Below are 24,970 nucleotides of genomic sequence, written 5' to 3' on the forward strand. Positions count from 1 at the left end.
ATGTTCCCTCCCCCCTCCACGCTCTCCTTGACATTGTCTCTACTCCCACCTAACCTCTCACCCCTACCCACCCTTACCCCTCGTTGCACAGTACCAGGCGCACACCAACACTCCATATAATTGACAACGCCGCCGCGTCAAGTCGCAGAGTCATTAATCACCGCGGGAAGGTGTTTATGCTGGCGCTACGGCAACCTCCTGGCATTTCCATTAAGTTGTGTGGTGGCCCCGGCTCAGTCACTCGCAGCCAGGCTAATCTGGTAGCATGCGACCCCTTCATCCCTTTGTGGCTTATCACACTGACCTAAATAGCAGAACGAGGGTCTCCCTCACTGTCTTGTTATGATAGTTCAGGCTGAATATTTTCTGGTGTTTCGTAGGTCAAAGTCTAAAGGACAATTGGGCTTGACTGACAGCAAAAAAACATTTAACATTTATATTTTTGGGGGGTATGGTTCTTGGTATAGCTATCTAGGCAGTATTGTTTTTCTCTCCCAATGACGATATAATTATCCTTGTCATTTCCTTAACTTTAAAATCATGGAGAATCACCTGTGACATTTTATGGTCTTCACTGTAAGTACACTGTAACTTCACTGTAAGTTGGTTGGTACAGATGTCGGATCTTAACTTGATCACTCTTGTCACAGAGAATTTTCCTGCTGCATCAGCAAATTCAAATGAGCCTTGTCAGTCCCTGAAAAACAGCAGTTTTCTTTCTCTCATTGCAGGAGCAGTCGAGTCATTGGGATCAGGGCAAATGTTCTCTCGCTCCAATTCTAGTCTGAGGCCCTATTACTTCAACATTCAGATGTACAAAAATGTATCTGAAATGAGGCCATCCACATCAACAACTGTTGTTTTATATAGCTTAATAACATAAGATAGATATCAGTCTCCACTAGGCTACGAGGTGCAAGTGTCAAGTGTAGGCTAAGGTCAAAATTTTGTTAAATTGTTTGGGCTGCTGCCTTCAGTGTGCACATATAGGCCTGCCTTGTTGCCGTTGGTTCGATTCTGGCCTACACCCTTCTGGCTCAAAGAAGTCAATCCCCTCGATTGACTTGATATATTTACTCTTTTCAAATATGGACAATCCAGGGATATTTTACCTCTGATTTTAATAAGAAATTACCATACCAGACACTTTGGATAACATAAGCAGTAAACTAATACAATAATAAGTCAGCAGGGTAGGCTACACCAACATTAGTTTCCATTCATACAAATTATCGGGTAAATTGCCATATTAGATTTATCGTGGTAAACAATGAAAAATAATTGGATTTCTATTATACGGAATGCTTGTCAAATTGATAAATCGCTTAGTTTGAAAAAGTGTGTTAAAAAAAAGGACTAAGTTGTTCTGATTACAATACCAACCAGAGGGTGAACTTCCAGTTGAAGTTGGAAGTTTACAAACACCTTAGCCAAATACATTTAAACTTAGTTTTTCACAATTCCTGACATTTAATCCTAGTAAAAATACGCTGTCTAGGATACCCAGGTACCCAGTTAGGATCACCACTTTATTTTAAGAATGTGAAATGTCAGAATAATAGTAGAGAGAATTATTTCTTTCAGCTTTTATTTCATTCATCATATTCCCAGTGGGTCAGAAGTTTACAAACACTCAATTAGTATTTGGTAGCATTGACTTTAAATTGTTGGTGTAACTGGGTCAGGTTTGTAGGCCTCCTTGCTCGCACACGCTTTTTCAGTTCTGCCCACAAATGTTCTATAGGATTGAGGTCAGGGCTTTGTGATGGCCACTCCAATACCTTGACTTTGTTGTCCTTAAGCCATTTTGCCACAACTTCGGAAGTATGCTTGGGGTCATTGTCCATTTGAAAGACCCATTTTCGACCAAGCTTTAACTTCCTGACTGATGTCTTGAGATGTTGCTTTAATATATGCACATCATTTTGTTTCCTCATGATGCCATCTATTTTGTGTAGTGCACCAGTCCCTCCTGCAGCAAAGCACCACCACAACATGATGCTGCCACCCTCGTGCTTCACGGTTGGGATGGTGTTCTTTGGCTTGCAAGCCTCCCCCTTTTTCCTCCAAACATAAAGATGGTCATTATGGCCAAATAGTTATATTTTTGTTTCATCACAACAGAGGACATTTCTCCAAAAAGTACGATCTTTGTCCCCATGTGCAGTTGCAAACCGTAGTTTGGCTTTTTTATGGCTGTTTTGGAGCAGTGGCTTCTTCCTTGCTGAATGGCCTTTCAGATTATGTCGATATAGGACTTGTTTTACTGTGGATATAGATAATTTTGTACCTGTTTCCTCCAGCATCTTCACAAGGTCCTTTGCTATTGTTCTGGGATTGATTTGCACTTTTCACACCAAAGTACGTTCATCTCTAGGAGACAGAACGTGTCTCCTTCCTGACTGTTAATGGCTGCATGGTCCCATGGTGTTTATACTTGCGTACTATTGTTTGTACATATGAACGTGTTACCTTCAGGCGTTTGGAAATTGCTCCCAAGAATGAACCAGACTTATGGTTAAAAAAAAATTCTTGGGTCTTGGCTTCTTTAGATTCCCATGATGTCAAGCAAAGAGGCACTGAGTTTGAAGGTAGGCCTTGAAATACATCCGCAGGTACACCTCCAATTGACTCAAATTATGTCAATTAAGCTATCAGAAGCTTCTAAAGCCATGACATAATTTTCTGGAATTTTCCAAGCTGTTTAAAGGCACATTCAACATAGTGTATGTAAACTTCTGAACCACTGGAATTGTGATACATTGAATTATACATGAAGTAATCTGTTGGGAAAATTATTTGTCATTCACAAGTTAGATGTCTTAACCGACTTGCCAAAACTATAGTTTGTTAACAAGAAATTTGTGGAGTGGTTGAAAAACGATTTTTAATGACTCCAACATAAGTGTATGTAAACTTCCGACTTCAACTGTATCTTGAAAGACTTTGGTTGCAAGCAGGACACTAGTAATACCAACATATTTTAGGGAGCCATAATGGGTTGACCAATAGTGGTTGCAATTGAGATCAGCTATGCGGGGGAATTTAGCCCGTGTCAATGGTTCAATGAGACATCAACTGGTGATAATATAGTGCCATCGATGGATGCAATAGGCCCATTGTTATTTGATTATATTCCAATACCCATTAGCTTCTCTGTGTGTGTGTTTCCCTGTTTGTTTCCCTGGCTAAGTTGATGAGTTGGTTTGTGCCATCAGTTGATTGACAGATGTAGGCCTACTGTAGAACGATAAACTTTCCTCCAGTATTGATGCTTGTCCACGTTTTCTAATTTGTATAATTTGACAATATTGTTCTGGTCTTTGTTGTGGATTGAAAGCCTGTATTGTGTGGCTTTAATATTTAAATTCATAAAGGTGTCAAGATGTTTATGCAGACCATTTAGTTGAACTGAGACACTTTTCTTTCATGTTTAAATGATCATACTATTTATTTTACGTCTTGAAAACATTGAAATAAATTCTGTTAACTTGTGGGCATAATATAGGCTCAGGCTGGTGACTAGATTGCCCAGAACTGGCCGCAACCTCATGAGGCTTGGAGCCGGAGCACGCTGCTTAGACCTACTACGCTACGACAGTTCACTAGGCCCTAGAAAGAACTAAGAATACTATGAATACTGATGATACACCACATGTATGTGGACACTCCTTCAAATTAGTGGATTCGTCTATTTCAAGCACACACTTTGCTAACAGCTGTATAAAATTAAGTACACAGCCATGCAATCTCCAAAGACAAACATTGGTAGTAAAATGGCCCCAGGTGTCCACATACTTTTGCTCATATAGTGTATGCGGATAGTTTTTCAATGTATTGTACATAGGTGCATCATTTTTTAAATAATTGTATTTTTGTTGCCTTCCCCAAACTTTAAACACTTCTTTTTTAATGCCTACACTTTTACCCATTGAGTTGTTTCTGTTTTAACCGTGTAACCATGTGGAATTAACCCTTTAACCACATGGAATTAACCCTTTAACCAGGGGGAATTAATGCGTCAAAAGTAGACGTTCATCCATGAGTCAAAGGGCATTGGGCTGGATTCGAACACATGTCGGCTCTGGCATATCTGCTGTGGTCAGTGGCTGTGACCGCTTGACCACACAGACACTGAGGAAACCAATAATTTATTCTGCCCATTGCTTGCCTTGAACATATAATAAATCTGATCTAAAAAAAAATCTGTATATATCTACCCCCTACAAATATATCTGCCCCTACAAATATATCTACCCCCTACAAATATATCTACCCCCTACAAATATATCTACCCCCTACAAATATATCTACCCCCTACAAATATATCTGCCCCCTACAAATATATCTACCCCCTACAAATATATCTACCCCCTACAAATATATCTACCCCCTACAAATATATCTACCCCCTACAAATATATCTGCCCCCTACAAATATATCTGCCCCCTACAAATATATCTACCCCCTACAAATATATCTGCCCCCTACAAATATATCTGCCCCCTACAAATATATCTGCCCCCTACAATTTATTATAATCCACATTAGAATTCACAGAAGACACGCTGTAGCCTGCACCTAGCCTACATACGGTACGGTGTGCATTGTACACAAATACCGCTTCCACCTGCCCCTTGGCGGCGATTCTAAATATTTCTTCAGATGTTCAAATCCTCCTGCTGCAGGATTATTTTCCTCCTGTGACGAAATGGGTCAAAATTAAGATATGACATCTGTAGGGATCGAGTTAATGGCCATATTTATTTCTTCCTCTATTCCTCCTTCTCTTTCCTTTCTTCACTTTTTCTTCTCCTCCTGCACATCAGGAAATGTTCCACCAAATTCTCCAATTGTAAAGTCGACTGTAAAAATGTTGGGAAAAAAGGGCCTTGGAATTGATGGGTCTCCCGCTGTTTCACGTTTCGATGTCGTGCCGCCCGTCCTCAGCCTGATGAACGGCCATGATTTATGTGGCCCAGCAGAGGCTGCCGAGTCCCCCCCCCCCCTCCCCACCAGATGGGGTCATCAATCAGACCATTTTTATTGTCATTCAAAAAAGGAAAATTGTCACCATGTAGCTCCGGTGCAAGGAAAGACATTCTGGGAAATAATATGTACAAACTGTTAGATGGTTTAAGAGGCACTTTGAATCGTCCAGCTTTTTTGTAATAGTTTCACGATTTATTAGCTGTTTTTCATTCTGCTTGTTATTTATTTTTGGTTTTCCCATGTTGTTTTATGTTACAATACACCTCACATCATTATAGCATTGGTAGGCCAGTATTAAAACCGTTGTGTGTTTGTTGTACCTCACTTAACATTTTTGTAATTTAGCGGTCGCTCTTGTCTAGAGCGACATGCAGTTAGTGCTTTCATCTTAAGATCGCTAGGTGAGACAACCACATATCACAGTCATTGCATGCAAATATTTCCCCAATAAAGAAGTTATCAGCAAAGACAGTGCTAGTAGGAAAAGACAAGTGCAGGTTACCACATTGACTAATACTAGCTCAGCTAATCCTAAATGTAATCTAAATGTTTTGCTGGCTTCATCAGGTGTCACACAATAAATTGCCTGGCCCCAGAATGCCCCCATCTGAATGTGAAATGTGATTGGCTTTCAATGTAAATGTCATTTGTGACATACTGACTGCCTTTGGATTGTAGAATACTCCAGTCACAGGCAAGACCATCCAGTCTTTGTGACAAGCAGTTATCTGCCCCGCTGTTAAGTCATCCCCTTGTTAAATGGCAAAGTGAAATCATATCTCAGCCCAGTGCAGTTAATGTGAATTACAGGAGTGGCTTAAGGGCCGCCGATGTCTCTGTGATGAAATACATCTCCTAGAGACCCTGGGAGGCTACTGTGTTATCTGAACACACTTGACTTGTGTTACAGCACCATACTGAATAGAATTGTGTATTTTCTGGTCTATTTCCAACACCCCCAGAAAACACACACAAATACAGTGAAGCACCAGAGTTGAAACATTGTAACCAATGTAGAGGATGCTTTCATTGTTCCAAATAGCATTATTGCATAGTGACATTAGTAGTCTCTGAGATGTCATAGCGTTTGCTCCAGAACATCATCACTTCCCGGCGCGAATTCAGTTCCATTCTTCTGGAGTTTTTCTTTCATATCCCATCTTTTATGTTGCCATTCCTGTGAGGAAATGTAAAGATTGAGAGATACTTGAACAAAGGTGACCCTCCTTCAAACCCAGGCTAATGTCATGTTTCTCATTATGCTAGAGAACCACCTTGTTCAGAGAGGGGCTGAGTACTGTAGCGATGAACGTTTCAATGAGAGATCAAGGTTGTAGCTTGATAGTTTGGACAATTTATTACAAGAACACTTGCTTCTAAGCCTAAGAGTTGCCACTAAACCTGAGTTAGTTTCCATAAATGACTCAAAATACATGTACTGCTGAGCACATGGAACCTACACACCACTTCAATCGAGGTGTCAAAAATGACTGAAATATCTTACAAGTTCTGTTGAGTGTGTTCTGTCAATGAGCTGTTAGTGTTTGTGGCTGTTTTCTAGTACCATCTCAATTGGTTCCTGCAGTGCTCAACACCTCCCCAAAGCAGCCCCTTTATTTGATCCTGATTAGATGTTTGTTGTGCTGACACTTCATTTGGGAACATTTATTCATTCAGATCCCTCATGAAGTTGCAAATTAATTCCAGGCTCTCATCAGAACCTCTTGAGTACACACATGCACACACACGTGCATGAACACGCACACACAAAGCATTCAAATACACACCTGAGGTGATTGCAGGTGTCATGGGTATGATAAGCAATGGCTCAGTCTCTCTCTCTAAAGACATTCCTGGATAAGAATGAAGCTATCATTGGCTCATACTCACATTCAGCCTATAGCCTTTCCACAATCCCCTGTTCTAAGCCTCCCTCTGTCACAACCATATAATTACTTCAGAATCAGGACCATGTTCAAATTATGTATTTCTACATTCTCTCCAGTATTTGTTCAATTGTTCACTAAATTAGTTTAGATAATATTTTTATTTTTGCGTGGCTATGACCTCTGTTGAAAACAAAGTCTAGAGGCCTTTGAGCACCCAGGATACTACTGCTTGTCAATGTCAGTTTCTCATGTTTTCCTCTTACTGCATGCTACTCATGAGCAAATAATGAATGCAGGTGTCTCGTTAAACTGTTCTCCCAAAAAGTGACACAGAATGATCATTACCCAATAAGCTTTGCAATCTGTCAGTGACATTAATGCTTGATCTCTTGGCAGGTGTCTGGGTTTTGAGACACGTCCTCTTTTTTTAAATTATTTTTGTATTTCACCTTTATTTAACCAGGTAGGCTAGTTGAGAACAAGTTCTCATTTACAACTGCGACCTGGCCAAGATAAAGCAAAGCAGTTCGACACAAACAACAACACAGAGTTGACTGATCCATTGTGCTCTACTCTCCAAGATGGCAGTTATGGCATTTTGATGACTGATATTGTCATCACGTGGGATATTGTCATCAGTCAAGCTTGTGAGGATACACACCTTGTTTAATAACCAGTTATACTGGCAGGCAGACAGACTGACTGCAGTCCATGGGCTCCAGAAACCTTCAGAATCTTCCTCTTGTTTTTTGGTATGGACTTGGTCAGTTTATTCAAGTGTATTATTAGCATGGTTGTTCTGCCAGCATCTAAATACCAGGATTTCATTTCTGTGTGTGGTTTCCCCTGAGAGCATGTGCCTCCTCACTGCAGAGAGAGAGTGAGGGGGCTGGCATCATGTCAGCATTTTCTCGTTCTCTACCCATCTGTGCCACTCATACCAAATAACACACACTGGCCTCAGCATGGCATTTGTTTGTCATATTTCCAGCTCATTTCATTTGCTGATTGTGTTGCTCTGAGCAATATCATCTAACTCAAGCCCTCACACAGACGCCTGTGGAAAATCCCAACACAGATTTACATTTGAGTCATTTAGCAGACTCTTATCCATAGTGATTTACAGGAGCAAGTAGGGTTAAGTGCCTTGCTCAAGTGCACATCGACAGATTTTTTTTAAACTAGTGGGCTTGTGGATTCGAACCAGCAACCTGTCAAACCATCCACTCTTTGATTCCTCTGTATCCTCGCAGTTAGTCCCACAGCCATGCTTAGTATAAATCCGACAAGACAGGGATTTCCAGCCATGCTTAGCATAAATCTGACAAGACTGGGATTTCCAGTCGTGCCTAGCATAAATCTGACAAGACTGGGATTTTCAGTTGTGCTTAGCATAAATCTGGCAAGACTGGGATTTCCAGCCATGCTTAGCATAAATCTGACAAGACTGGGATTTCCAGTCGTGCCTAGCATAAATCTGACAAGACTGGGATTTCCAGTTGTGCTTAGAATAAATCTGACAAGACTGGGATTTCCAGCCATGCTTAGCATAAATCTGACAAGACTGGGATTTCCAGTCATGCTTAGCATAAATCTGACAAGACTGGGATTTCCAGTTGTGCTTAGCATAAATCTGGCAAGACTGGGACTTCCAGCCATGCTTAGCATAAATCTGACAAGACTGAGATTTCCAGCCGTGCTTAAGCATAAATCTGACAAGACTGGGATTTCCAGTCGTGCTTAGCATAAATCTGACAAGACTGGGATTTCCAGTCATGCTTAGCATAAATCTGACAAGACTGGGATTTCCAGCCATGCTTAGCATAAATCTGACAAGACTGGGATTTCCAGTCGTGCTTAGCATAAATCTGACAAGACTGGGATTTCCAGCCACGCTTAGCATAAATCCAACAAGAAGAGGATCTCCAGTCATGCTTAGCATAAAAGCCAAGAAGGATTCTCTCCACATCTAATTGTGTCTGGATAAAAAATGTGAATAATATAAACGCGAGAGCTGTAGCTAGCACAACTCCAGGGTTAGAAGGAACTGCTTGCCATTCATCTGAGGGACGAGGGTTGCAATAAAAAAAAAACTGAATTAATAATACATTGGCAACACCTGCTTGACTCCCTCTCCTAGTGAACTAGACCCTTATTCCACTCCTATCACTCCAGGCTCCTTAAAACTCAAGGATGTTTGGTCCCTTTGGGGGACACGCTGTCAGTCTAGTCATATTTGACGAGAAGGCGGCCCTGTTTGTAAGGCTGATTAGTGTCTGGAAGATTGACCGTTTCTTCTTTCTATTTCCTTGTTGAATTTGTCTAAATTAATGGGGGTTGAGTGTTTAACTTTTATCGACACTTTGTTCATTTAGGAAGTGAGGTTCACCTGGTGACGGCTTTCCCAGCGGGCAAAACAGGTTTAAATCACATCATAAAAGCTGTTTTGCTCTTGTCATTTCAACATGTTTTGCCCGCTAGTTAAGCGTGGTTTTATTGATAATGAGCTGTAACCTCATTCTCCTCTGCCTCTCCTTCCCTAGGTACAGTAGCTTGCAGTAACAACTGCTGCAGCACCAAAATCCATGGTATTTTTAGTTTGTTTAGGTTCATGTTTATTCACTAGCTGGTAGTTTGTCAGTGCTCATTTTCATATTCTTATCCATGCTTCTCTCTATCTCTCTCTCTCTCTCTTACACACACACACACACACACACACACACACACACACACACACACACACACACACACACACACACACACACACACACACACACACACACACACACAAAGAGAGGCAGATATTGTACTAAGGTGTGAGGGAGGGTGGGCGGTCTGTTTGCTGTTTGCTGTTTGGCAGACTGACTGTCTGCACTCTCTCTCCTAAGGCTTCTCACACTAAAAACTCCTGACTTCTGTTCACACAACCCTGTCTCCATGGTTACGTGCCAGGAGGCTACGTGTCGTCTCCTGTTGTCGTACCTTTTCCCAATGAGCGAAGACATAGAAAATGTTGTGCGTTCCATAAGAACAGGCACAGGAATCAGGATCATCCACCCGTATGGGTTTTAGTCAAAGCACATGTCCTTGTGTCTTCTGCTATGTCTAACACACATATGTATGTGCAGACTTTGTATTGATCTTTCTTTACTTTTTTTTACCAGGTTAGTGGTGTTTGTCTGAATTTCTGAAGTGAGAAACAGTGTAGTTCTCTCTGTCATAATAAGAGGGGCTCTGTGTGATGACTGTCTGTGTACTTACCACCATCATATCAGTTTCTAGATTGGCTTGCCCTTCAACTCCCCAACCTATCTAGAATCCAGATGTATTGTATCTTGTGTACAGGGAGCTTGCTCAGGTCTTAGTGTGAAAAAGCTACAGGCAAATAGCCATTGTCAAGACTTTAAAAAGTATGGGTTAGGGTTAAAAAAAAGTATGGAATTGTACGCTACAGTCTGATGAAGGTCTGGACTTCTTGAACTTCATGGATACAAGGTAGATACATACGGTATGAAAATAGGCTATGCCTAGCAAGATACACCAAAAACATCTCAACTATAACAATAAAAAAATTGACCATCACCACTCACATGAACTATGAATCAGTCATCTCCTCACAAGAATTGCTGCAAACAAGAAAGGTTGAGGTGTTGAAAATGTATCTGTTAGCTTGGGGAAAAGTCTGGATTTTTATTATCTGAAGTGTGCAAGCTCACTTTGTAAGATCTCAACACATTGTTTTGGGTTAGTAAGTCAACATATCTTTTCCCACTACTGGGCCTCATTCTCCAGGTTTGAGCAGAGTATACTTAGCTCTACTCACCTCCCCTTTATGCTGTCAAATGGAGACTTGACCTTATCTATCCGTGTTCTTTTCCTGTGGGCCCACGAGAGAGTAAAACACTCATAAATAAATAAACTTCTCACCATGGAGATAACTGATGTCTTGTGAGGCACGAAATGGCTGCCTTCTTTACCGAGATGGGGCTGTTTTGTAAGGGGAACTGCAGATTTTTTTTAATCCATTATTTTACCAGGTAAGTTGACTGAGAACACATTCTCATTTACAGCAACAACCTGGAGAATAGTTACAGGGGAGAGGAGGGGGATGAATGAACCCATTTTAAACTGGGAATTATAAGGTGACCATGATGGTTTGAGGGCCAGATTGGGAATTTAGCCAGGACACCGCAGTTAACACCACAACAAGTGCCATGGGATCTTTAATTACCTCAGAGAGTCAGGACCCCCGTTTAACATCCCATCTGAAAGAAAGCACCCTACACAGGGCAGTGTCCCCAATCACTGCCCTGGGGCATTGGGATATTTTTTAGACCAGTGGAAAGAGTGCCTCCTACTGGCCCTCCAACACCACTTCCAGCAGCATCTGGTCTCCCATCCAGGGACTGACCAGGACCAACCCTGCTTAGCATCAGAAGCAAGCCAGCAGTGGTTTGCAGGGTGGTATGCTGCTAGCCAATGCAGGTTGAAGGTGTTTCTGTATTTTTAAGTTTTGTAACTGCAGCACAGCAGAAAAATAACTGACAAAACATGTTACATCAACAAAGTAAGACAATAAAGTGAAACTAATTCAAATCTGAACTGGACCTGGGGCTAGTAACAGGTTATTGGGCATTTAGATGGAGTGGCCAGCCCTTGGACACTTGAGTTCCTTGAACAATGTTTTAAACAGGCTAACCACTTCATCTCTTTTCTCCTCAGGGGGACCGTGGAGGCACGCTTTGTGTATGTCTTCGTCCTGGGCATCCTCTTCACGGGCTCCAAGGACCTGTTGCGGTCCCAGGTCATCACAGCCGATGCCAGGCTGAAGAGCAGGGGCTTATGGGAAATCTACAGGTAGGTAGACTACATGGCAAATAGCTTAGAGAATAGAGAGGCGGGCTAGCAATCGGTAGGTGGCAAGTTTGAATCCTGTGTACATTGTTTTATTCAACCTTTATTGAACCATGCAAGTCAGCTTAGAACCACTTATTTGTCTTATTTACTCATTAAGCATAGTTATTGGACAATAAAGTAATCTTCTTATAGTGGTGTGGTTCTGTTGGTGGCCCTGTTGTTCCGAGCCCACAACCTGCCGATGCTGTGCTGCTGTTTGCTGGTCCAGACTTTGATGGCCCAGTTCATCTGGAAGAAGCTCCACTACGACGCTGCACAGACCACCATCATGCACTACTGGTTTGGACAGGCCTTCTTCTACTTCCAGGTAAGGGACCGTTAGATGAGGGGGATCTGCACTCCCCCAAAAATATTTAAATGCATGAGGAAAAAAACTATTAAATATCTTATTTTGAGTGCAAAGCAGACACAGCAGATGAAGTCCTTTTCTAAATGAAGTTGTGAATGAGGTACAGTTGAAGTCAGAAGTTTACATACACCTTAGCCAAATACATTTAAACGCTGTTTTTCACAATTCCTGACGTTTAATCCTAGTAAAAATTCACTGTCTTAGGGCAGTTAGGATCACCACTTTATTTTAAAGTGAAATGTCGGAATAATAGTAGAGAGAGTAATTTATTTCAGCTTTTATTTATTTCATCACATTCCCAGTGGCTCAGATGTTTACATCTACTCAATTAGTATTTCGTTGCATTGCCTTTAATTTGTTTAACTTGGGTCAAACATTTCAGATCGCCTTCCACAAGCTTCCCACAATAAGTTGGGTGAATGTTGTCCCGTTCCTCCTGACAGAGATGGTGTAACTGAGTCGGGTTTGTAGGCTTCCTTGTTTGCACACGCTTTTTCAGTTCTGCCCACAAATTTTCTATAGGATTGAGGTCAGAGATTTGTGAGGGCCACTCCAATACCGACTGATGTCTGGAATTTCCCTACATCATGATGCCATCTATTTTGTGAAGTGCACTAGTCCCTCCTGCAGCAAAGCACCCCCACGTGCTTCACGGTTGGGATGGTATTCTTCGGCTTGCAAGCCTCTTTTCCCTCCAAACATAACAATGGTCGTTATGGCCAAACAGTTCTATTTTTGTTTCATCATACCAGAGGACATTTCTCCAGAAAGTATGATCTTTGTCCCCATGTGCAGTTGCAAACCATAGTCTGGCTTTTTTATGGTGGTTTTATAGCAGTCCTTGCAGGTTATTTTTTTACCTTTATTTAACTAGGCAAGTCAGTTAAGAACAAATTCTTATTTTCAATGACGGCCTAGGAACAGTGGGTTTACTGCCTGTTCAGGGGCAGAACGACAGCTTTGTACCTTGTCAGCTCGGGGGTTTGAACTTGCAACCTTGCGGTTACTAGTCCAACTCTCTAACCACTAGGCTACCCTGCCGCCCCAGCAGATATAGGACTTGTTTTACTGTGGATATAGATACTTTTGTACCTGTTTCCTCCAGCATCTTCACATGGTCCTTTGCTGTTGTTCTGGGATTGATTTGCACTATTCGCATCAAAGTACGTTAATCTCTAGGAGACTGAACGCGTCTCCTTCCTGAGCGGTATGATGGTTGCATGGTCCCATGGTTTTTATACTGGCATACTATTGTTTGTACAGCTGAACGTGGTACCTTCAGGCATTTGGAAATTGCTCCCAAGGATGAACCAGTCTTGTTGAGGTTTTCGCCTGACCCACTGGAATTGTGATGCACTGAATTATAAGTGAAATAATCTGTCTGTAAACAATTGTTGGAAAAGTTACTTGTCATGCACAAAGTAGATGTCCTAACTGACTTGCCAACTATAGTTTGTTATCAAGAAATTTGTGGAGTGGTTGAAAAACCAAGTGTATGTAAACTTCCGACTTCAACTCTGTGTGTAGGTCGGTCACTTTTTCATGCAGGATAGAAGAGGTCTTCTAGATTTCCTCATGTCGTTCTGTTTCAGTGAACATAATCAAGTGTACAATTATATTTTGCTGTCACAATACCTAACATCCCGAGACACACACACACACACACACACACACCACACACACACACACACACACACACACACACACAGCCCCAGTGTTCACCAGATAAAACATTTTCTGGTGTCCCTGAATTCCTCCAACCCCTTGATTTTGTCACTTTGTTACCACTCTCAGATCATTATGAAGGGGTCAGGAATGACCAATTACCACTTTAGGTGCCCATGCGTGAAATTATTGACCCTGGGTAATGGTTAGTCTCAACAAAGCTGTAAACCAGCCCTACTGTAGGCCAAGCTGAGCAGTCCAATGTCCTAAAACTCCTATTGTAGCCACTCCATGGTCGGCCCTGTGGAACATACATGATTCAATAGTTTAATTGATCCACTAAAATATGGTGTTGAGTTTGTCCATTGGAGGGTGGCTTAGTCAGGCTCTTTGACAGAATGGGTCCTTTCACACGCATGAGCACACATGCACTCACTCCATCCATCCACCCCTCCAGGCAAGAGAGAGGGGAGCTAGTGGCCCTCATCAGCCGGTGAATTAATTCAGCTCCCGCGGCAATCGCGAAAGCTCTTCCATCACACCTGAGCCCTCGTCAGGAAATGGAAAGGGGAATGAGAGACTGGGCCAAAAACAGTGGGGAGGAGAGACGAGGTGGAGGGGAGTTGTTACACCATCACTGCAGCCCTTACAAGGCCAGTGAGGTGACAAGCTCTGAATAGCTACCTGCAAAGTGGAGGAGCATGCAGGAGACCGACACATTTTAATAGTATCAGTTTCTGACTCCTTTCTAAAGTTTACATTGAGTGTATTCCGTAATCTTCATATATTAATTTTTCCCAAGGTTAAGTCAGATGTAGTTAGTGAAGTTAGCTAACTTAGTTAGCTACGTTACCCAACTTAGCTACATTTTGTTAACTTAAATAGTCACATTAGCTAATGTATTTAGCTACACTAGCTACTGTATGTTAGCTACTTTAGCTAACTAAGCTACATTATTTAACCACTACGTTAGCTAAGTAAGCTACGGCTAGGTGTGAAAATGAAGCTTATAAAACGGACATCTTCTGTTTGGCTGGCTGTTTGTCTGTAGGGGAACTCCAACAGCATTGCCACGGTTGACATCTCGGTGGGCTTCGTGGGACTGGAGAGCTACGTAGAGGCCCCGGCTTTCTTCCTCACCACCCTCAGCACGTATGCCGGGCCCCTGCTCTGGGCTGCCCACCTGGTTTGCTACCTCAGCTCAGAGAAGAGGTCAGTTACTGTACACTCAGCCCCCCTAGTGCAGGGAGGAAGTCCACGTACTCACAACATGATGATTTAGTGCAGGGAGGATGTCCATGTACTCACAGGTAGCCTAGTGGTTAGAGCGTTGGACCAGTAATCGAAAGGTTGCTAAATTGAATCCCCTAGCTGACAAGGTAAAAATCTGTTGTTCTGCACCTGAACAAGGCAGTTAACCCACTGTTCCTAGACTCTCATTGTAAATAAGAATTTGATCTTAACTGACTTGCCTAGTTAAATAAAGGTTGAATTACATTTTGTTTTTATTGTGCAGGGAGGGCGTCTATGTACTCACAACATTGATTCGGCCTAAAACAAGAGGCTGGTGAAACGTTCCAGTTATTCAATTGTTCATGAATGGAATTTCAACTGTTTTACGGAACTGGAATGGAAACTGATTTGAGCACTACCGTACCATAACACATAAAGACAAAAGAGGACAGTAACCCAACAGAGAACAGTATATTCTTCCCGTCTAGCATGAGACTGCAGTGTGTAATTTTTGGGACAGGATCATAATGCAATGACAACGCCTTGGCCACATGCCAATTTATTTTGGATTCAAAACAGCAGCGCAGCAAGCTACCCCTGGATGTTATTTGGAAATGCAAAAGTGATCATCAAAGATGCAAGAGATCGCCTTGATCCGGGAACACTTTGTACATCGTTTTAACGCTTGCACCCCTAATTGATTGTCTCATTAATTCATTTGATTCCGGCAACAAGTTAGCCACCTAGAGCACAATTCAAAGAGCATAAGATAAAAGAACGTGATTATTAATACATGAGATAAGTGTTGCTACCCCGTGTCTTGAATGTACATTACAGTATGAATCACAGCACTGTAAGCTAACAGTTATGGAATGGAAAAAAGAAGGGGTGGAGGATGTGGTTAATATCAAAAAGCTGTTTGTGGGTGGGTGTTTTTTTTCTTCTTTAAAGGGCCTCTAAGCTTCTTTGTTACTGGCATCTAATTCCAATTAGGTTGAGTGATAACTAGCTCCGAAATGCAGCCGAAGCAGATCGTAAAGCCTAGTCCAACATGGGGGACCCCTTCTCCTAATGCGCGCCAGCGTTTCAATAATTGATGAAAACGACCACTTTGAAGTCCTGCTCTTGGAGAGGGAAAAAGGGAATTGTGAACACACATGTACTTACACTCATAAGTTTGGACACTCCTACTTATTCAAGGGTTTTTCTTTATTTTTCTACATTGTAGAATAATAGTGAAGACATCAAAACTATAAAATAAAACATATGGAATCATGTAGTAACCAAAAAAGTGTTAAACAAATAATTAAAATAGCTACCCTTTGCCTTGATGACAGCTTTGCACACTCTTGGCATTCTCTCAACCAGCTTCATGAGGAATGCTTTTCCAGCAGCCTTGAAGGACTTCCCACATATGCTGAACACTTGTTGGTAGCTTTTCCTTCACTCTGCAGTTTAACTCATCACAAACCATCTCAATTGGGTTGAGGTCGGGTGATTGTGGAGGCCAGGTCATCTGATCCATCACTCTCCTTGGTCAAATAGCCTGGAGGTGTGTTTTGGGTCATTATCCTGTTGAAAAACAAAGGATAGTTCCACTAATCGCAAACCAGATGGGATGGAGTATTGCTTCAGAATGCTGTGGTAGCCATGCTGGTAAAGTGTGCCTTGAATTCTAAATAAATCACTGACAGTGTCACCAGCAAAGCACCCCAACAACATCACGCCGCCTGCTCCATGCTTCACAGTGGGAACCACACACACTGAGATCATCTGTTCGCCTACTCTGCGTGTCACAAAGACACAGCGGTTAGAACCAAAAATCCAAAATTTTGACTCATCAGACCAAAGGACAGATTTCCACCAGGCTAATGTCCATTGCTCATGACTAACCATCATGTCTTAAAGTAATGATGCACTGTCATTTCTCTTTGCTTATTTCAGCTGTTCTTGCGATAATATGGACTTGGTCTTTTACCAAATAGGGCTATGTTCTATATACCACCCCTACCTCGTCAGAACACAACGGATCAGCTCAAACGCATTAAGAAGGAAATAAATTCAACAAATTAACTTTTAACAAGGAACACCTGTTATTTGAAATGCGTTCCAGGTGATTACCTCTTGAAGCTGGTTGAGAGAATGCCAAGAGTGTGCAAAGCTGTCATCAAGACAAAGGGTAACTTTTTTGAAGAATCTAAAATCTAAAATATATTTAGATTTGTTTGACACATTTTTGGTTACTACATGATTCCATATGTGTTATTTCATAGTTTTGATGACTTCACTATTATTCTACAATGTAAAAAAAATAGTCAAAATAAAGAAAAACCCTTGAATGAGGAGGTGTGTCCAAACTTTTGACTGGTACTGTACATGCATTCACACACATTAATTAAAGCAGAGAAATGGGTAGAATTGTCTGTCACATCATCCCCTCTTTGACTTAGCATCATAGTGCGGATGCAGGAGAACATTCCAAATCCCATTACTCCCTGTCTCGCCCCTTGGGAGTCTGCTTCTATGTCACCAAATCGCGTTCCGCTATGTCATAAAATGTCACCATTTGCATATCTGGGTGGCTTTTAGGACCACCCGTGGTGCTGGTGTCAAGTCAAGGACAGTCAGTTGTGCCCCGCTAACAAGAGCCACTGATATGTTGACAATTTTTGTTCTACGATGATGTTGTCTGTGTCAGATCGTAACTGTGGCCAAGTTGAGACTGGTCACCTTCTCAGTTGACGGCCCTCTTCTTTATTTTAATCAATAATATTAACGACAGGTAGTTTGTTGGTTTGTTAACTGTGAAGTTCAGCCTCGGGGACCTCATCAAACCCCCTACGTCAGCCTGTCATTTTTTATCCCTTACTTATGCTCTTGCAGGAAGCCAGTTCAAGTAAAGTCCCATATTTGTAACACTGTCATAAACCAATTGATTCATCTGAGGAAACGTGCCTCACACAATCCATCCCCTCTGAGTATCTCATACATAATACGAGCAGACCGAGATTTGTAAATTCTCATTATTCATGTCCACATCCTCCATCCCCACCATCCAGCTCTGCAGTTTTCCACCAGAATGGCCCCACTCACAAAGTGCAGTTTGAGACGTCTGCGTGATAAATGAACCTCTTAAGTAGTCTGACACAATGCAGCTCATTTATAATGCACTATGCCCCATCAGCATCCACACTACAGAACCAAATACTGGAAATGGGCTTTGATCAATACCTCCCTTGTCGGGAAACCCTAAAACCACAGGGGAAGATAAAACTAAAGTTTTCATTGCTGTTGAATAGGATCTGTCTAGGGCCATGTTTTCACCAGGATAAAAGTGCTCCAAAGTAGTCAAAGCAAACAAAGAGATTTCAATAACCCCCTTTCCCAACATTTGCTACTGCAGTTCAAACATATATCCTGGTCAAATCTGTGCAGACTGCACAGGGAAAATACATGTGGTGCAAACGCATTGCCAGGGCTGTGTTTTTGGGTGTCAAAAGGGGACAATTCTCAAACGCTCCAGAGCTCTATAGGTGGTATCCCTTGACGCACATCCTGTATCCCACACTCCTTTACAGGCAGTCATCCCTTTTTAGTCCTGCTCCCTGGGTCATGATAGAGGGAGCGCACTGGATCAATACTAAAGCCAGCCCAAGAAGAGGACAGGAAGTAAAGGGAGAGTGGGTGGGTGTGGGACAGGCGTGAAGGTGCTTGACTAATGCCTGAACTCATTTCCAAAGAGGGGAATGCCCTTCAATTACTACCTCATCAGGGAGCTAGAGACCTTTGCCTAGGACAGGACATGAACAGACACCTAATTCGCCAGATGCCGGACAGGTCTCTCCTGCTGTAAAGGCACGGGGATGTATAGAGCTGAGAGACGTGATCACCACAACAAAGACAAGACAAATGTCTTTCTACTGGTTATGTAGACCTTTTATGTAATCATCTGTAGTTTTATTCATGACACCTGTGCATTCCGTTAAAACGTAGATATTAGGCATAAAATGAGTTGGATTAATCTGGATCCCTTGATTAATTACATATCTGTTGAATCAGGCCCCATGTGTGAGTAATGTGGCCTGTTCTGCATCACAACATCATTGTAATAATTACATTGTTGTGGTTTGCTACACCAGCTGTGTGTGTCTTGGCAGACCGGAGCCACAGCTGAGCACACACACTCCCAGTGCAGTCAATGCTACCTGCTACATAGGCCGCTTGAGCAGAATAGCAACACATGCCTTGAGGGTATAGTCTCTGAAGAGTACACTACACCTAATACAGTAACTTGCGTCATACGCCTCTGGTGTAGCAGTAACAGAAAAAAGTGCCTTCAGAAAATATTCACACCCTTTGACTTTTTCCACATTTAGTAGTGTTACAGCCTGAATTTGCCTGAATGTAAAATTGATTACATTTAGATTTTGTCAATGGCCTACACATAATACCCAATAATGTCAAAGTGGACTGTTTTTACAAATGGTTACAAATTAATTAAAAAATGAAAAGCTGAAATGTCATGAGTCAATAAGTATTCAACCCATAAGTTCAGGAGTAAAAGTGTGCTTAACTAGTCACATAATAAGTTGCATGGACTCGCTCTGTGTGCAATAATAATGTTTAACCTGATTTTTGAATGACTACCTCATCTCTGTAACCCACACATACAGTGATGTGAGAAAGTATTTGCCTTTCAAATTTTCTCTACTTTTGCATATTTTTTATACTAAATGTTAACAGATCTTCAACCAAAACCTAATATTAGATAAAGGGAACATGAATGACGAAAATACAACAATTACATATTTATTATGCAACAGGTATGCTACACCCAATGCCCTTGTGTGAAAAAGTAATTGCCCCTTACACTTATTAACTGGTTGTTCTACCTTTATGTGTCACTGTGGAGGAATTTTGGCCCACTCTTCCATGTGGAACTACTTCAACTTAGCAACATTTGTGGGTTTTCAAGCGTCAATTGCTAGTTTCAAGTCCTACCACCACATCTCAATTGGGATTAGGTCTGGATTTTGGCCATTTTCATGTAGTCGTGATTGTGTGTTTGGTATCATTGTCTTGCTGCATGACCTAGCTGAGCTTCTGCTCATAGGCGGATGGCCTGATATTCTCCTGTAGAATTCTCTGATACAGAGCAGAATTCATATACAGGTATTACCAGTGTCCAACAGGGATCTATTATTTGTCCACTTCTCTCTTATGCATGGCTCCCACTAAGCAAAATCATCTTTGAATATTGTGCCAGCTTCCACACCTATGCAGATGACATAGTTTAAAATGTATTTAGTGCTTGATCATGTTTAGATTCTAAACCCCATTGATTAGCTGCCCATATAGCATTGTCATTGTCAGAGTAAATGCAACAAATTTGAATGTTATTTGATATAAAAAACTTTATGGTTTGTGAGCTAAAGAGATTTGCGATAAAACATCATACATTTCAGGTCCGGACCTTTGTGCATTGATAGCTGTTTGTGAGAGTGATATAGAAGGACACATTCAGTGTGTGTCGCTAAGTACAGTCATTTCTGTTGGCACCTACATGGGGGCTTGTGTGGGGACGCTCACTGATTATGCGAACACGCAGACAAACAAACCCACAGGTGTTTGATTCAACACCTACCCTAAATTACACTACCACCCACTGCCTTAGTGCAGCTCTCAGCTAGCCTTTATTTGTTTGGGAGGGATAATTTCCCAGGCTTGAAATTCCTCCCACAGAGTTTTGAGATTACCTGGCTGCAGTTCCATCCCCAGAGTTTTGAGATTACCTGGCTGCAGTTCCATCTCCAGAGTTTTGAGATTACCTGGCTGCAGTCCCTCCTCCAGAGTTTTGAGATTACCTGTCTGCAGTTCCATCCCCAGAGATTTGAGATGACCTGGCTTCAGTTCCATCCCCAGAGTTTTGAGATTACCTGGCTGCAGTTCCATCCCCAGAGTTTTGATATTACCTGGCTGCAGTTCCATCCCCAGAGTTTTGAGATTACCTGGCTTCAGTTCCATCCCCAGAGTTTTGAGATTACCTGGCTGCAGTTCCATCCCCAGAGTTTTGATATTACCTGTCTGCAGTTCCATCCCCAGAGTTTTGAGATTACCTGGCTGCAGTTCCATCCCCAGAGTTTTGAGATGACCTGGCTGCAGTTCCATCCCCAGTGTTTTGAGATGACCTGGCTGCAGTTCCATCCCCAGAGTTTTGAGATTACCTGGCTGCAGTTCCTCCTCCAGATCTTTGAGATTACCTGGCTGCAGTTCCATCCCCAGTGTTTTGAGATTACCTGGCTGCAGTTCCATCCCCAGAGTTTTGAGATTACCTGGCTGCAGTTCCTCCTCCAGATCTTTGAGATTACCTGGCTGCAGTTCCTCCTCCAGATCTTTGAGATTACCTGGCTGCAGTTCCTCCTCCAGAGTTTTGAGATTACCTGGCTGCAGTTCCTCCTCCAGAGTTTTGAGATTACCTGGCTGCAGTTCCTCCTCCAGATCTTTGAGATTACCTGGCTGAAGTTCCATCCCCAGAGTTTTGAGATTACCTGGCTGCAGTTCCTCCTCCAGATCTTTGAGATTACCTGGCTGCAGTTCCATCCCCAGTGTTTTGAGATTACCTGGCTGCAGTTCCTCCTCCAGATCTTTGAGATTACCTGGCTGCAGTTCCTCCTCCAGATCTTTGAGATTACCTGGCTGCAGTTCCTCCTCCAGATCTTTGAGATTACCTTGCTGCAGTTCCATCCCCAGAGTTTTTAGAGTACCTGGCTGCAGTTCCTCCTCCAGATCTTTGAGATTACCTGTCTGCAGTTCCATCCCCAGAGTTTTGAGATTACCTGGCTGCAGTTCGATCCCCAGAGTTTTGAGATTACCTGGCTGCAGTTCCATCCCCAGAGTTTTGAGATTATCTGGCTGCAGTTCCATCCCCAGAGTTTTGAGATTAGCTGGCTGCAGTTCCTCCTCCAGATATTTGAGATTACCTGACTGCAGTTCCTCCTCCAGAGTTTTGAGATTACCTTGCTGCAGTTCCATCCCCAGAGTTTTGAGATTACGTGGCTGCTGTTCCTCCTCCAGAGTTTTGGGTTCACCTGGCTGCAATATCCCCGTCTGAATATGGGATGAACTGTGGCTCTGTTCAGACCGACAAAGGCATTGAAATGACTCAGAGGAGCTTTCAGATGCTGCGATTGAATGTGTGTTTGTGCACATGTGTACTTGTGTGTGAAAGAGATCAAATGTGAAAGGGAGCGAGTATAAAAGGACAACGTGCAAACAGCTTGTACAGTTCTCTGTATTTCTGATTGTTTCGAATGAGAGACTGTGGGCAACCCTTTGAAGAGTGTGCAACTTGTTCTCCATCTCTGCCTTTCATTTGAATTGAAAGGCTGCCATCAAAGGTCATATCCTGTACTTTCTACATGTGCTGGCATCTATCAGCCCTATCTAAATAGACAAAGAGGTCAGGCTCTTTTCAGGGGTACTAAGGAGTCGATGTCAGGCTAATGCAACCGTAAGCATTGAGACAGACGAGATACAAGTTCTCAGGTTGAAAGGCTGATTGAAAGCATGTGCCTCAAGGCTAAGAGAGATGCATTAGGATTTGTCTGAGTCCAGGCCTCGGTTCAATAGCATTTGTTTTATATCAAATAGTTTAGATGTGGAGGTTGAATGTACACGTGGTGTACTCAAATCTGTGCTTTAAAATGTGACCTATGAGATGCAAACCTTCAATCCTGCGATGTCTCATGCCGAATGCCATTTGTTTTGTCAGGTACAGTAGGCATTTGTTGATTTGACTGCTGGTGACATCTGTTTTTCCATTCTTCTGATTGAAAGATAATCAATCTCTCTTCTCTCCCATCATCTCTCTTCACCCTCTCTCATCTCCATCTTTCCCTTTTCTCCTCCTCTCTCCAGGAGCTCAGTGGCGGTCGGCCATGGATGCTACTGCTTGGCCCTTTTGCGGTCCGTGCCGGCGGCGGCCTACGTGGTGTTGGTCACGGCCCTGCGCTACCACCTCTTCATCTGGAGCGTCTTCTCACCCAAGCTGCTGTATGAGTCCATGCACACACTGCTCACCGCTGCAATTTGCCTCTTCTTCACCACCATGGAGCAGAGCCGCAGGCCCTAGGGAGCCCACGGCTCAGAGGGCTCTCAACTTTCAGGAAGGGGTTAAGGAGAAGGGCAAAGACTCATGGGTAATGGTGGTCCTGATACTGTCCTAGTTTACTTCTGGATGCCCCACTCCTACACTCTGAAGGGGAAGGTGGGAATGTACTGTCCACTGCACTGGACTTCTAGGATTGCAGCATTCACTTGGGTGGCAGGTAGCCTAATGTTTAAGAGCGTTGGGCCAGTAACCGAAAGGTTGCTGGTTTGAATCCCTGAGCAGACTAGCTGAAAAATCTGTCGATGTACCCTTCAGCAAGACACTTAACCCTAATTGCTCCTGTAAGTGGCTCTGGATGAGAGTGTCTGCTAAATTAATACAAAAATGTTCAAATTCACCTTTTGGTACGCAATATCTTTTCTCAGATGGAACTTTGTCTCTTGTATGGACGAAAGCACAACTTTTTTAGTAAGATTTAGATATTTTAAGGTGGTGGGTTCTACTGAAGTCTGTTCAGGTATTTATTGAGCAGGGCTGAAAATGGGTAATGGAGTAAATTTTATAAATTATTTCATTTGAATGTGTCAAAGCACAATCTCTTAAATGGATTTGTATTCCTCCATACACTTATATCAATTATATAGGTTATATAAATGATATACTGTAGATGTGTTCCAAACTGATAGCAAGCCATACTTCCCTCCCACTTCCTGCCATAGGATACACAGGTCGTAAGCTGTTTATTTTAATTAAACATTTTTATTTAAACTTTATTCAACTATTTCATACCATAAATTAATATGCATTATTTTAGGTGTGCGTGTGCGTGTGTGTGTGTGTGTGTGTGTGGATATATATGTGCGTATGTATGTATGTATGTATGTATGTATGTATGTATGTATGTATGTATGTATGTATGTATGTATGTATGTATGTATGTATGTATGTATGTATGTGTATATGTATATATATATATATATATATATATATATGTATATATATGTGTATATATATATATATATGTATATATATATATATATATATGTATATATATGTGTATATATATATATGTATATATATATGTATATATATATATACACAGTGCCTTGCGAAAGTATTCGGCCCCCTTGAACTTTGCGACCTTTTGCCACATTTCAGGCTTCAAACATAAAGATATAAAACTGTATCTTTTTGTGAAGAATCAACAACAAGTGGGACACAATCATGAATCACAATCATGCATTTATACGGAGACTTGATTACACACAGGTGGATTGCATTTATCATCATTAGTCATTTAGGTCAACATTGGATCATTTAGAGATCCTCACTGAACTTCTGGAGAGAGTTTGTTGCACTGAAATTAAAGGGGCTGAATAATTTTGCACGCCCAATTTTTCAGTTTTTGATTTGTTAAAAAAGTTTGAAATATCCAATAAATGTCGTTCCACTTCATGATTGTGTCCCACTTGTTGTTGATTCTTCACAAAAAAATATAGTTTTATATCTTTATGTTTGAAGCCTGAAATGTGGCAAAAGGTCGCAAAGTTCAAGGGGGCAAAATACTTTCGCAAGGCACTGTATATATGTATATATATATATATATATATATATATATATAGGCAGTAAAAATAGTACAAAAATTCCTTGTCTTAGGTCAGTTAGGATCACCACTTTATTTTAAGAATGTGAAATGTCAGAATAATGGTAGAGAGAATTATTTATTTCAGCTTTTATTTCTTTCATCACATTCCCAGTGGGTCAGAAGTTTACATACACACTCATAGTATTTGGTAGCATTGCCTTTACATTTT

At 41.8% G+C, this 24,970-nt stretch overlaps 1 protein-coding gene across 2 annotated transcripts in view; it reads left to right on the forward strand.

Moving 5' to 3' along the window:
* Positions 1-24,643, forward strand: part of LOC135526522 (GPI ethanolamine phosphate transferase 2-like) — a 122,146-nt gene extending 97,503 nt beyond the window's left edge. For both annotated transcript variants that reach the window (XM_064954977.1, XM_064954979.1), the window contains 4 exons: positions 11,605-11,739; positions 11,932-12,106; positions 14,865-15,025; positions 22,964-24,643. In XM_064954977.1, coding sequence (XP_064811049.1) covers positions 11,605-11,739; positions 11,932-12,106; positions 14,865-15,025; positions 22,964-23,177 — 685 coding nt within the window. In that variant the 3' untranslated portion in view covers positions 23,178-24,643. The remainder of the gene's footprint in view (positions 1-11,604; positions 11,740-11,931; positions 12,107-14,864; positions 15,026-22,963) is intronic.
* Positions 24,644-24,970: the final 327 nt, after the last annotated feature.

This window comes from Oncorhynchus masou, chromosome 32, assembly GCF_036934945.1.
Source record: "Oncorhynchus masou masou isolate Uvic2021 chromosome 32, UVic_Omas_1.1, whole genome shotgun sequence".
NCBI lineage: Eukaryota > Metazoa > Chordata > Actinopteri > Salmoniformes > Salmonidae > Oncorhynchus > Oncorhynchus masou.